The sequence below is a fragment of the Trichoplusia ni genome, chromosome 26 (assembly GCF_003590095.1).
Source record: "Trichoplusia ni isolate ovarian cell line Hi5 chromosome 26, tn1, whole genome shotgun sequence".
Taxonomy (NCBI): Eukaryota; Metazoa; Arthropoda; class Insecta; order Lepidoptera; family Noctuidae; genus Trichoplusia; species Trichoplusia ni.
In genome coordinates this window covers 1881045-1897022 of record NC_039503.1, presented here as the reverse complement: position 1 = coordinate 1897022, position 15978 = coordinate 1881045, and the positions used below count along the sequence as shown (strand labels likewise).

The 15978-nt window shown below is 36.3% G+C and overlaps 1 protein-coding gene across 2 annotated transcripts in view; it reads left to right on the top strand.

Annotated features, from left to right (window-relative positions):
* Positions 1-15978, top strand: part of LOC113505439 (runt-related transcription factor 3-like) — a 51548-nt gene that overhangs the window by 18859 nt on the left and 16711 nt on the right. For both annotated transcript variants that reach the window (XM_026888114.1, XM_026888115.1), the window contains exon 4: positions 1532-1711. In XM_026888114.1, the coding sequence (XP_026743915.1) occupies positions 1532-1711 (180 nt within the window). The remainder of the gene's footprint in view (positions 1-1531; positions 1712-15978) is intronic.

Genomic DNA, 15978 nt, shown 5'->3' with positions numbered 1-15978 from the left:
CGGCGGCTAACAATAGTGAAATTATATCAGTAATAAGTTGTACTCACGCACTGCGCAACTGCTGGGACCTTTGTGCCTGCTGCCGCGGTGTGCCAACTGATCAGGGACATTCGATCATATACAAATAATATTACTGTAGAAAGTTTTGGTGATTGTAGGCAGTAAACAAACCTTTAAATTTTATTTGTAAAAAAAAAATCTAAACGTTTTTCATACAAAAGATTCTTAACAGTATATGTCTCTGATAGAAATCGATTTCAATAACAAATTAGCGAGTCGTAGAACGAACCAAAATCGAATGATATTGCTATTACACGAACATCTACTGATACACGTGTACGTACAAGGTACATCTGAAAATGAAGAAGGTTAGTTAAGCAAATGATCCCCAAGCACACTTAAAACAAACAAAAACGTATTCACTGCTTAATTAACGTCAGATCTCTATCAAAACTCAACGAATACAAAATCCAGATATATTACAGAAGATATCAAACGAACTGCAGAAAGGGCAAACAAAGTACTCGCTAAGCCTCAAAGTTTCGGACACAAGAAAGTCCGGCATCATGGGGGACTTAAAAGTTTGACTTAATAGACTTAATTTGTAGGTGGGGACGGTGTAAGCCGCTTCGCTGTGACCCTCGCTAATTGCGCTGTACTCCCACATTACACGGACTATCGACTATCGATAAAATGCAATTTATTTGCAGCGGTCGCACCGAATGATATTTAAATAGTTTTGTAGTGCATAATATAATTGAGTTAAGCTAAAAAGGGATCGAAATGAGATATTGTTATGTAGCTGAATGAAACGTTTTACTTTGTTAATTCATTCAGTGCTTTTAAACTTATTTTATTTTTATTATATTCGTTATTCAGGAGCATTTTGTTTTGTACTTAAAGTGCAGTAAAATCTTTAAAACACATAACGCCTAAACAAGAGAAGAGGAAAAGAAATATCGACATCTTCCAAGAGCCATATTACATCCTTGTATCCCTATTAAATAACAACAAATAATAAACTTTGTGCATTTGTTTGCGTCGATTTCACTACATAATTGCGGTGCCCATATGAGCATTTTGCATTGTGTAAACTCATAAACTAATTATCTTATTTTTTTTTCCAAAAGACCCAAATAATTGAGGCGGGTCCTTTGGGCCAAGGCCCGACAGAAGGCCCGCCAATTTTGGGTGCCGCTGATTGAAAAAAAAGACCACCTATTTATGTAATAAGGTGATTGACACTTTGCCGTTTAATTGAAGATTGGACGCCGGAAACCCATAGTTTTTGTGCTAGTTAGAAATAAATTAAATTACCGAAGTTAATTTTGTTCGCGTGACGGTGGTGGATGGTTAGGTTTACACATTGTTTGTTTGTTTACTCATCCGCTAGTTTGATTAACGTTAAAATAACAAAAATCGTAAACATGTAATCATTAATTAGTACGTAGTATTTATATACAACGAACATTAGTATTTTAGCGATTTATGTCTTATGGCACATACGAATAAAGTCCAATCTTCCTCGCAGGTACAAACGCATCGCCACACCAGATCAGATCCTTCGGTCTGCAGCGGTCGATCATTGCGTGCGACAGCGCGAGCCTGGCTCTCCGGGAGATGGAGTACAAGAGCTCCTCCGTGAGGAGTCTGCGCTCCCTGTCTCATGAGGAACGAGAGTATAAGACTAACGCCAATCTGCCCTCGGGAGGTATGTACTATATATGATTTATACTTTAGATTTATTTTAGTTTTTTATTTTTTTCTTGCTACACTACTCTAAAGACAACGTCTAATTGTGAAAGCAACTTCTTCTACTATGAACACAAGGACACAAGATTTTTTACACAAAAAAGACCATTAATCAATCTCACAACGAAACATTTTAGAAAATGAAAAAATAAACATGTTCAACATATTTTCTAACCCTAGTTTACAACGCAATAGGTAATACTTTATTGTTAATAACTTAAATCAAAGACTTTTAACCCTACTTAAAGCTAACCCTTATTCAGACAATAAACAAGAGTAATACAGATTTTCTTAATAAAACAAATTAAACAAATACGTAATCTTCCCGCATTATAAAATTATGGCCTAAATAACTGTAAAGTGTCCTAGAGCCAGCGTTAAACTTATGAATATCCGCATCGCTCATTACTGAGTCGAGCTCATCACGACCCTCTAACTGACTGCCGCCTTATTTACCGACAAGCTGCTGTAGGCCTATGGATGTTATAGACAAGGTCAACTAATCATGTGTATACGAAGCATTCAATTTCCCAAGATATATTTAATAAAGAGCTGATTTTTCAATCGCCAGATAACATTTATCTGATATGATTGACGTTTTGACAGCTTTTGTTTACAAAATAAGACAAACGGCCATATTTATTCCTCAGATAGAGGTTAACTGATGATTGAAAAATCGGCCTTTAATCACGCAATTAGGATACATGAAATCAGCTGTTTTGTTTTTTGATTGCGCTTGAGTCATGACATCTGTGCGTTAGGTAAACTTATAGATATAACGGAACTGCTGTGAATTGATTCTAAAATAATACGGTGTAAGTTGATGTATTATTTTGGCAAACATATATACTTTTTGCACACAAAAAAATCAATAAAAATCTATGAATCTTAACCTGTAAATACAGTATCTATCTTGCTACGCTATTAGTTAAATAAACAATTTCCCAATAAACTGGAAGTTATCCGTTCGTTACGGTTTAGTATTAAGTTTGGAACGATTAAAAACTACCACAAATTGCTTCTGACGCCGAGAAATTACACGGACCACAATTAGGAAGGCGGGTTTCCAAAACGAACCTGGGAGAAAAAAAAGCGGTGTGTACAAGTACAGAGGAAATTTCCAATACCTTTAATTTATCAAGAAAATGCAATTATCTTACTATTTGGTTACTTTCATACAATCGTTTAGAAGCAAAGATTTATAGATTGATATGAACCCAAGACAGAAGGCTTGGTCAAAGTCATGGGTCCTGCTTTATTTCGAATAAGTTTCATATAATTTCCTACCTTTAACAGATCTTACCTTATTGGAGTATTATTGAACAAAAAGTAAAAAAGAAACATTGAAATCAAAAATAATCTAACAAAAAAATCCTATCTATCCATTCTAAGTTCATACTTGGGGCGTTTACAAGGCAATCCCAGTGAGTTTCATCAGCGCAGCACGGCAATCTGCGCGCGCGCCGCTAATGACACGCCGCCATTACGCACGTTATTAGCCGCCGCCGACAGCCCATGTCAACTCTAATGCTTGTTGCTAACTGTCAGATTGCTTCGTTTTGACTTGCTGTGTAATTTTTAAAGTTATTAGAGTTAATTATTTTCAGATTTTGCCATCACTGGGATCTTTTAGAGGGACCTGATTTAGTCTTCTGCTGTCATTATAATTATATTGCGTAATTTCTTTACAGTCCTCTCCAAAACAATTTGATCCTTAAAACCAATGTTAAGTGCTGATGAAAGTATCAAATGTCTATTCTACTACTTCTATTCTTACTTCTTACTGGTTATTAAAATGCCGGTATATTAAAGTCAGAAACAAAAGAATTCCCTGGCTTTCTCATCGTTCACCGCTTACGGTCCACAATGATCTGACAAATTGCTTAGTATTAGAGCTTATAAATTACAAGTTCTTGAATGGAACAAAATTGTACTTAAATAAAACGATCGATATTGCATCGGTAATGATTTGCTTCCTGCCTATGAAATATCTTCGTAATAATCCGGTTCGATTACGTTGTGATTCACGGGTATAATTTAACGACATCTACGTGGCTTCTAGCACACAGTTTCCTTCTATTTTTAATTTGGCGTCTATGTTTATATTGTTTTTTTCTTGTCTTTGTTTTTAATGTCCGCCGAACGTTTTCCGGGAATCTCCAAACCAGTTTTAGAGCCTATTCGAATATTTTTGAAATTCGAAGGTTATCAAATTGCTTGAAGGAGGTTTTGTAACGCTGTCAAAGTTACAAACCTCCTTTGAGTTTTAACTATTTCACTTTACCGAATTGCATTAGTTTTGAAAATGATATTAAAGCAGTGACAGCAGAGGGGCAAACAATGCGGTTGTTGAATGATGACGTAGACGGTCGGACGGGGGCCGGCTCCCGTACAATCGGAACCGGCCAATTACGCGCACTGATCGAACACCTTGCAAGCTGGGCACGCGTCCGCTAAACAACGGCCGATATTCATTTCACGTCATTATTTATACTTTTTAAAGAGGAGTAACAAAATGCATTTTGAATTTCGTATCTACAGTTCAATGGAAAGATTTCCCGTTAGAAGCTTGGAAGTTGATTACTACCTTAACAACAGCTAAATAGTCCTAGGGTAGATTCTAAAAAACATTAAGAAATTATGAGTGTATCACGGCAATCAGTAACATGTAGGTAAATTACATAATCCTATATGTTTCTATTCTGTCACTTCAAAAAATGCGACATCGCATTATGTAAATTGTAGCTATATTTTATATTACCTAGTATTTTTAGCGTACTGAATTCACGGCAATGAACGACATGAACGTAAATGGTAAAAAGCGTTAAATTATCCTTATTAAATATATCGGATTTCCTAATTTGTAACAGGTCAATCCGATAAGAGAGCAACGTAACAAACATGGTAAAAATATAATGATTAAACTGTTAACGAATTTATTTAATTATACTTAGTAACAGTGATAAAAATAATTATATAAAATCTTCATCAAGCACTCAATCACTGCAATACTTACAAGACGTCAATTTGTCTAATAATCGTTTTTTTTTTTTTTAAGAACACCCAAATTTCTTGAAAGTGCATTTTTTTACTATCTTAACATTAGGAATCCTTTACTTAAACCGTCAAAAAAAATTCCATCGCATTTTGTTTCAAGACAATGTTACTCCGACCTAGGGTTGTCGGTTCTCTAAAACTAAAACACTCACTCATATACAGTAGAGACAGTAGGTAACCCTAGTTTCGGGGTGTGTTGGTGACAACTGTCATGTACGGAATTGCATGAGGCCGCTGACCGTAGGCATGGTGTACTTGGCTGCGCTAAGCGCAATCAAAAGTTTGAAAACTCATTAAATAATTCAACACATCAAAACTAATAAGGAATAGTTACAATTTAAACGATCATCTTGTCTTTCGATATCTTTTTCAAGTAATTTAAACAGACAAGCAAAACCACTGTCTTGATAAGTTCTTAAGCTGCGTCTAACCTCTATTCTTGCCGTTGTGTTTGTAATGTTGTCTAGATCACTTATTTTTGTGATTTTCACTGACACCAAGTAGCCTTTCACAGCCTTTTGTCAAAAATGTAGTTTGTCCTAAACAGTTAGTGTATTAATAAGCAACTTGTACCACAATAATTTCAAGCAAAAACATTTTAAGAAAAGGAGAGTATAGTCAAATTATAGTCCACGTCACTCTACTTACCATTTATATAGACTAGTTGTTGCTGGCAACTCCACCCGCCTTGACCATATAACTGCAAAAATAACCGTAACCGTTCGTCCTTTGACGAAGTCGGATAACAGTAATCTATGCCCAAAGCATCAGCTATCTCCATACCAAATTTCAACAAAAGAATCCAACTAACAAACACAGACTTACATACTTAGGCATGTATATCTGCAGTCTTTTTGACCTACAATCAAGAACATATATTTTTAAACATAGGTACACTCCACCTACACCAACAGCGTCCATCACTCACCTGTCTCTGCTTGTCAACACAGTCTTAATCTTTGGAGCTGATCTTTTCTCAAGTCGATGGTGTTGATGCTATGTCGTCGACCTCTAGATGTGCTACAAGAGAAAAATAATAACAATAACATCAAATGCGATGGGGAGAAAAAACGGACGCTCTGGCACAATGTCATTACGCCGGCGGGCGGCGTAACATCGTGCGCTATAGACCTATGAACTTATAGAACTGGCTAATCTTAAAAATCATATTTAATAAAAAAAGTGGAGTTAGATACCTATGGTGTCTGACATTAATTGACACGTGTTAAGGGTACTAAGAAAAGATATGAATACTGACTTTCTAAAAAGGTTCGTTTGGATGCAATTTTATAAAGTTAATAAAATATTAAATAATGTTGACTAATATAAATATAGTGGTTTCTTAGGTTTATGCGAATGTTTGACATTGAAATGAAACTACTTTTACAGATTTTATCGCGGGTTTTGTGCCCGTGACCATGATACCTGCAAAGGTCGGAACTAAAATCTAAAATTAAACCGCGATAAAATCCGTAAAAGTAGTTTCACTTAATATAAATACATTATTTTATATACAAAACTAGGTTTTAACGCTTGTAAAATACATCGTACCGAAAGGATCGAACAAAACACTAGCACTTTTCAAAAGTTTTAAATGCTTAAAATAACTATAAATGTTAAATGCATTGCACATAAGATTAATACTCGTGTTATAATTCACACATGGACTAATCAGAGAACGTCTATGACGTTTATAATGCTACAATACGCGCTTGTCTATCACTATTTGAATCCAAAGTAATCAGAGTGGCGGTCCATTCACTGGCGGCTGCTATTGCCAATGGCACACCATGTAATCACTTCTACGTCAAATACTATCAATTTCAATGGCTCCCTGTGCTGCACGATAATTACCTCACAACTGATACATACTCAAAATTGTATTGAGACCATTAGAGACCTCGAAATTTGTTGATTTCCTTCTTGTAAAAAATACCGTAATAACAGTTTTCACACTTTTACTAAAATTATTATAAAATCTATTTTCGAAAACATTCAATTCCAAGAACAACGTAATATTACATCGCGCCTTATTTCCGGTAAGATATTTTCGATTTGATTGATCAATTTCGATGATCAATATCTCGGGCGCCGTGATTGGCTACCAACCGACTACCTATCGCATTATAACGATACTTTTCACTGTTTCACACTCCAATACCTTTAATTCAGTAGAGATTCAATTGAAAATAGTATCAAGTCGGCTATGTATTGTAAAGCGGAGTCAACAGCGTCGGTTATCGAGCGTTAGCCGGAGCTGGCGCGTAGGTCTGCGGTTACACTTACTCAAATAAAGTCAATCTTGGTGCGAGAGCGAGGGTCCGTGTGAAAATTTGATAACGAAACTATAGATCGATGGGGCTGCAGAAATCAGGGGCCGCAGGCTGCGGTTTCAATCGGTGTGCTACTGTGGGATGTAATAAGCGGCAACGGATTAGCCGCCCACGCACAGCGCCGTCCACGCAACGCGTAGTACTGCTTGCCACACGCGTCCCGTGCTACTCCTATATGCACGACTAGGGCACTATTTCACACCTCGCTGTTTCCTCTCGTACCGCTAAATTACGATTGTAAACAACGACGGTCAACGTAAATCCAGAAGTGTCATACTTCTTGTTTCTCGAACAGGCCAAGGTGAATTGACAAATCTGTACACACAAAGCATTCTATAACTTGGTAATATTATATTTAAATGAGTTGATAAAAAAATATTATTCCAACATATTTTGTAACTAACTAACTAAATAAGGTGTCCAAATTCAAGGAACACAATTATTCGAAACACCTTGCCTGTAAATTGAGTCATAAAACAAGATCTAAGGAACCACCCGCGGAAACGAAAACCCTTCACCGAATCTACGTCTATAATTTAGATCGAAGTATCGAACGTCCTGTTGACCTCACACGATCAAAAAAATCCCTAGAAAATGAATCACGTACTGTGTAACGTCTTTATTCTAGTATTTCAAAACCGGACAAAAAAGGTTATTGGTGGCTCTCTGTTTATCAGTTAATCGTACGGCTACTGAAGATAGTCTTGGGGCATTAAAACTATTAAAATGTATGGTGGGTGGAGCGGTGCGGGTAGAATTAAGCTTGGCCGCAAACCACAGCTCCTGGTCTGACTGGACAGTTAGCCGTACGTGCTCACTATTACCGATACGTCAATTTTATAATTGCCTTCTTTAACGTTACTTACATGGTTAGAAAGGATTCTTCGGAATATATTTTTATTGTCAAGTGCATTGTGATGTAGGCGGTTGTGGACGAACCATTTTATATTGCACTTTTCGTAACACGCCTCTATTAAATCCATCATTCTTAAACGTTTAATTTAAGCTCCGGACAAATAATAATCTCGTTAAAATCTCTGATAATTTTCAGAGAATTTAATATTTTACGATAAAACGCATTTTTGGAATCACCCCCAACCCTTGTTTCGTCGCCGTGCGCTAGCAAAAAGCACGCACAAAACTTCTAAAACAGTTAAGTAGTGAATGATTATACCGACGTACTGTCGACAACTCTTGTATTATTCATCTAACTCCACATATCCCCCACCTCATTACAATCAGCCACTATTTTCCGGTGTGTTAATTTTCGCGCATTTTAAATGTATTAGCAAAGTGCACTGTAAAAGCGCTGACCACAAAGATTCGACTGATATTTTAGTTGCTTTAAAATAAACTCTATAAACGTTTACCTTTTAATGTATATCGATAAAACCACATTGTAACAGGCTAAACTCGTATTTATAATTGAGTTGAAAATATACTACATAGATATCTTCTGAAAATAGGGCTTTCAGAAATATACTTTAAGAAGTCTATTCTTAAAGGGTTGAAATTACTTTTTAATCGCGCAGCAATTCGAAAAAGTTTCACGTTTGGCGAGACTTTTTTATTTAACATCTACTATTACTAGCCTTATACTGTAACGTCATACATATTCAGCAAAAATCACCTTCACGCTTCATGATGTCTTGTCTCTAAAGATAACGTAAGGACAGGTAGACAGTAGGATAGCATAGTATCCGATCGAGTTTCATTCCTTAGAATAGTCCAGTTATTAATTGTTATGGCAAATCTTTCTATTTGTAAGCCGCTCCGACCGTCAGATAAGTGTTTATCGTTCGGCCTGTGGTCGCCACGCGGCGAGCGCCCGCCCCAAACTTCACCACAGCCACCGACCGATAACTTCATACAAGATATCACTTCGGTGGACCCGATTGTCTGAATTTATTTGTTTTATTCGTATTTTACTTAGTTAAGGAATAATTATAGAGGAAAAATATGAGACGTGATCTGTTTGAAGATTAGCCTTCAGACAAAGGGCTTCAGAGACAGCGAAAGTGAAAAAGGAATATTTTTGGTTAGGAATTTTATTAAACTCATAAGCAAATATTAAACAAAATATTTTGTAACAATGCGATATCCATAGTGTTGAAACCAAGGAGATTGTGAATAAAGAAAACACAACTTATTCGAACAAAAGAAAAGATAATATCGCTCGATATAATTTATATCAATTTCAGTATAGTTTTAGCACCTGTAAGGCGATAAAACGTTTTGTTTTACAAAACGCTGGCAGGGATTGCGCCGACGACCGCGATGCGCGGAGCACGTATGAAGCATTAAGCGCAGGAGCCGGGCCATCTCGGGCCCGCGCTCAGGTGGCTCGGCCAGCCGTAATGTCTCGCATTTGCGGTCGCCCGGCAGGATACGCGCTTGTACAGTAATGAGCAACACATAACGAAGCCTTACAAATAATTCCACCCACGAAAAAAACACACCGAATCACGTACTCGTATCCTTCAGAGGAAAACGCATATCGAATAGCACCGTCCACACTCCTTTCTCTTTTCTTCCCATAAGTACCCATAAGAACAAGCGAGAAATAAAATTAATATTCGCTTCTCATACTTATCGATACATTTTGAGGTGTCGGCCAGGCTCAATACAATCAATTATTGTTCTACGTGTTGCCCGGCTGCCTTCTGTCGGTAATGTGTTTGAGTTTGTAACAAAAAAATATTGAAAAAATCGTGTCGGTAATTTGCGTTTCGTCTTACGACATTATGTTGCAAGTTTCAACTACAATATAAAACCAAGCGTATAATTTGATATCGAACGATCCCAATAAACGGACAAAAGGACACTTTATTTTATTTAGGTTCAGGTCTAAATAAGTGCCCGTTGTGTTGTCAGGCGGTAATGATTTGATTATCTCACTGAAAGAGCACGGGCAATGCTCAAAGCTTACAGCACACTAGCGGAGCAGCCGCGTAGAAACTGCTAACTTTGGTGTAATTCTGCTTTCGTACATCGGTTTGATTAGATACATTTAGTAGAATGAAGTTAGTGGAAAGTAATGTGGGTAATGTCGGTCCAATGATTGGGTATTATTTTTATGGTAGAGCTTTATGTGAAGTTTCACAAGTAACAATCTGTCGTTAGTATATCACTGTAGATATGTGTAGGTGGTAGGTGTGTGCGTGGTGTGCGCTCGCGCCGGTCGCGCCACGAGGTGAGTACATACGAGTGTGTGTGCGAGATAGGTAACGCTAGCCTGCGTATCGCGTGTACGCGGGATAATGTTACGCAATCGGCCGGCTGTATCAACGATCGTCAATCGGCCGGATCCATTCCGTGTAACAATACCTTCGGTAGAGCCAAGACAACAGCGGGCGAGAAAGCGGAAAATGGATGTAAAATGCATCAAACCACGAAAAGCTTGCCGTGTTAGTATTTCTGAGATTCTTCGTAAGTTATGTTATATTCAGCATATTGAGCGTAATATCAATAAAAGACATCATATGAGGTTACCGTCTATGTCCAATTTTATATATATAAAAGAGAACACAAGAGATACGGTTTTTCTTAACACAAAAATTCCCTAAATGACAAGGACAATAATTCTAAGAAGTTCTAGACTACTGACCAAAAAACCGACCACAATAAAAAAGGAAGAAACCATATTAGAAAAAACAAAACAAATTCGATTTACAAAATGAAATAAATTATAATTATTGAACAAAGAAAGCTCTAGTTTCGTGGCCACACGTCTAATCTCAGCAACTTACACTACCCGCAGTGGACGTGTCTTAAGAATCGAACGCATTCAACCGAACAATGTTACCGTTTGTACTTATTTACATTCTGTTTTTACTATAACATAATATATTTCTCTTATTATTATTTTTTGTTATACTTCGCAAATTTGATAATTTTAGATTTGAGTTCAATCAACGACAGTTATTTCTTGTGTCTTTGACAGAGATGTAGGTATCAAATAGAATGGTTATACAACTTAATTTCAAATTCTTAAAAAAAACAAATTGCGTAGGCCAGTATTGTAGGCACTCGCAAAAGAAGCCTATTTAACGAAAAACATATGAACAATTGCCATATCTATTAAACATGTCGGAAACAAATATAACTTCGTCGACTCTACATTTTGCAATTCTATAAATATAAGAAGCGCCCTTAGCACACATATAAAGTATTACATAGCTGTGTCGTGCAGTAGCTATGTACTACATTATCGATCACGCCTCATTAACGTGCTGATTTACTTACGACCTGAAGATAATACCTTAGAAAAATATTCTGTATAGAAGATATAAATAAGAAAACCTATTTTGTCAATTTTGGGGAATAGAGCAAGAGTTAGTAGGGTAGAGTTTAGATATATTTAAAATAAAAAACTATCGATGATAGATAACATTTGATGAAAATTGTTTTACGACGGTAAAACAAATTCAAATAAATCTCTTCACAATACTTCAAAGCGAATAAACGCATGCGTCAGTCAATGCCTTCAGTTCGGACACGGAAAATTGAACATGAACGGCCATTTTCAACCGCTACACAAGAAATACTGTTTGTGTAAGATGAATAAATGAAGCCGGACATCCGGAGCCCGGCTGCCCGACGTAAGTTTAGACCGGATATCCGTTGCCCGGATAATAATTATTGTCAATACCGTTGGCATTTTCGTTCTCTATGATCGGTTGAAGGGATTGTTACGGATGTGTGTGTAAGTGCTACATTTGAACACTATTCTAGGTGAAAATGTGAAAGGTAGTTTGGAGTGTCGAATTTTCTTTTAATTTTGTAAGGAATTTTTTTTCTTGTTTCTTAATGTTTTTTACTCAATTCTGATAATTTTAATAGTGGAAACGGAATTCCCAAATTGTTATTGTACAGGCAGAACATTTCCTTGTTAAGAATCTGACTAAAAACTTCCGTAATACGATTCCCTTTAAATTATTTTCCTACCAAAATTGTACAAAGTCGTGGCTAGTCTTAAATTTATTTTAAGATATTTATTTTAAAGCCTTCTTCCTTATTGTAGAAAATATAAAGTTTATTTGTTTAGCAAGTACTTTCCCAGTAAATGTTTTGGACTAGCTTACACGTCTAGCACACCCTAACTGCGGTCATGCCAACGACAAGGCGAGTAGGATATATTTATTTACAAACATAACAAAGCCTACAGTTGCACTGGTGAAGAACAAACTTATATCATGAAAAAGGACTAGTTTAAGGTACTTTATTCATATAAAAATAAAAAGCGAGTCGGATTCGCAGCACAGACGGTTTCGAACAAATAGGATAAAGATTCATGTGACCAACAAATTGATGACCGTAACGTCTTTTTCTTTTTTTAATAGTTGCTACTATAGCTACAGAAGGAAAACATTTCACCGGTCTAGCTATCACTGTTCATAAGCTACAGCCTAGTGACGGACGAACAGCGGAGCGTCAGTAAGAGTGCTACCCTTTGGTTACGGAACATTAAAAACGGTCTTACCAATCCTTAATCTCCATAATATAAAAACTCTACAAGTCATGTAAGTATTAGGGTAAACAAGACAACACAAGATACATTTTAGGTAGTACGGGAATACGTTGTTAGACCCTTTGCTTGTTCGTTGCCCGTCAAGCACAGGATGTATCGAATTACGCCGACTTGCAATGTAAGTGATCACCAACAAAAACAAAACACGACTCCGGCCGAGGGGTGAGAAAATTCTTATGAGAGTATAATAAGATTTATAAAGCTTCAACCAAGTATGCAAGCGTTGTTTTATTTTTGATCCTTGTAGGGGTTTCTTAACGATGGAGTCGAGCGTATTATAATAATAGGTGTATTAGGTGTATCTAGTTTGGTGGGTTAACAAATATTGTAGAGTCTAAGTGGACTCTAGTGTATATTTTATTTTGTTAACAAAGTTTTGATGATGATTTTTTTACTCATTTTGAATACTCATTACGTTTATTGGATTCTACAATGTGAACTTAGGTGGTAGGTATATAAGGATATACATAAGTTTTGGAGCATTTTGGCCCTATCGGGCTATGTTGATGGTTTCTTTACAGAATTTTACTAGAGTTATTTAGTCTGTGGTTACTGCTGAAACGAAAAATGTAAAAATTACTTTCGTACACTATGCTAACCTTTCCATTCTTCTAAAACGATTTTATAATGTACTAATTTTCTTTATTTATAATTTTACAGAGTTAAATATTGACAAGTTAAAAAACAAAAAAATATTAAATTAAAGCATCAAAAAATTCATCGGCATCGCTGCCGGCTGGGAGTGTGCCCAATTTTATCATATCTTATACCTCCAACATATGTTACCCAAACAATATCGAGATTACTTAGCATAACAACACATCGATTAGACGTCACGTGTAACAAGAACAAGTGCGGCACGATCAAAGGAGCCTAATTACACCCCCTACCTAATCAACGCCCTTGATTGGCGAACAGCCGTGTTTGCATACGACGGTGACTGTGTATGTATCAACTATTCAATAGCCTAATGATAGCTAAAAATATATGTGTAATATTGTTGTAATTGCGAAAGAATGTGAGTATGTTTGTGTTTATGTGTGTTTTTACTTCTTCACGCTTAAACGGCTGGACTGATTTCGATTAATGTTGTAGCGGTGTGTCTTTGTGACGTAGTTGGAATAATCTCGGAAATTACTGTCCTACTTTAGAAAATGTTATACTAATAAGTCAATTCGTGAGTGCATAGCTATATATTACGGTTAATTATTCAAGTTAGAAACTGCGTTTTAACTACTTATTTTGTCACACATTTTACTTCAATCCTAACATTCTAAGAGACCACTGAAAAACTTTAAAGCATAACATCATCGGAAACTAGGTTTCCACATATTGGAATCACAAATCGCACAAAGCGCAGTAAGCTACGTGATGACCAATGCTCAAACCTTTCCTAGCATAGCAGTGGAACATTTTTGATCTCATATTTCTATAAAACCATCTTTATTACCTATACCTAATTCAATTATACGAGTGTGTGTGACTAACCTCCTCGAAATCGTCTAAAAGTTTGGATTGTGCCTTGGATGGTTTAAGTTCATAAATCAGCCCAGCAGAGCTAAGTTCGTCGGATCAGCATACATTTACTAGAAATTATTAATTGCCGGAACAAGGATAAAGATAAAAAAAATGGCGGAAATACTGATTTAGTAGTAGAAATTAAGTTGCCTGTTAACAAAATGCACTTTTCTGTACCAATGTCTTTTTATTAATAAAAATTTACCGTATAAGTGGGTTTATATCATTTTTCTGAACACAATAATTATATCGATAAAATAATGCCTTAAAAAGCTAATTACTAATTTGGTGAACTTTCGTGGGATTAAAATAATAAAACAATTGGGTGCAAGTGTCCAAACTTATTCGAATACTCACAACTTACAATAGTTTTGTAGCTGCCTTGGGCCCTTCTATGTCTATTCTTCTTAATAGAGCAGGGGTCTTACTTTTAACTTTTCCCTTCTTATTCTCTCCCCCATCTATTTTTGCAATGATTTCTGAAACAGAAGAGTCTATTTTTTTTAATAACTTTAAGGTGTGCATGTTTGCTGACAGTTTATAACAGTGACAACATATTCTAAATAAGACTTATCATAAGTTTCTCGCCATTTTATGTTATCTTTTTAAACATCTAGTTATTTAAACCGCACTAACGTTTAAATCTTAATCCTTCTAACAATTATAAATCCAAAACTCCAATTTCAGCAACAGCACATTCAAACATCCACAATTTTGATTTTCGTTGCAAATAACAATTTTAATCGGTATTTTCATTTATTTCATATTCGTTAAACAGTCGGGGCGCGATGTTTTGACAGTTTCCACGCGGACACCCGAGGTACGGGTGTTAATGTGACATTACCGTGGACCTCGCGGTGGGGGGGTCCAGGGGGGGTGAAGGGGCGCAGGGGGACGCCCGGTAATTATCCCACGTCACCGGCAGGCCTAGACGCCCTGTCCTGCCTGTGTTAACAGCTAGCTTTCATAACTATCGCGATATACACTCCGTTAATATATTTTGAGAAAAATCTTTCTGGGCTAACAACTTATGAACGGCAAAAAGAATATTTAAGTATTTAACATAAAAAATTAATACTCAAAAACATTAAATGAAGCTTTGACAGTTTCATTCCCAAAACAAGCATATATAAAACGATTCAAATCCAACGACAAAACTGTTAAACAGAACATAATTTTACATGACAACACTATCGGAACCGCAGCGGCCAACACAGAGCGCTTTTATTTAGACACCTAATTAAATATTAATTAAGTGCATATCACATTTATACATTAAACCGATTTTAATTTCATGTCCGAGCGCGCAAAATTAGGAACGGTGAACGTTTGCACCACAAAATGAAGTGGATTCGTACAGTGCGGGCTTGCCGCGTGCGAGTGGCATCGACTAGGGAAAATCATTATCGAATACACTTTGGATTAATAAACTGCTTTCCCTGTAATTATTGCATTTACGCTGCTTGTTATAAGTGATGTATTTTCACGAGGGCGTACGTTTTCTAACTAATTGGGCTTTGGTTAAGTTAGGAGTATCGATACCTATGTCGAAACCTGATTACATTTTATTTCTAACCTCAACCTCTCTCTTTCTGATCTTTTATATGGGCATTTTGTTTATATAAGGTGAATGAAGTAATTGACGATCGTAATACTCTAATTGCTCCATATTCTATGTTATGCGTAAGAGACATAAGGCCATAAGCCTACAGGTACACATATATTTAACTGTATCTCCTGATCAATAACCCAAGACGTCTAAGAAACGTCACGAACTCATAACAAAAC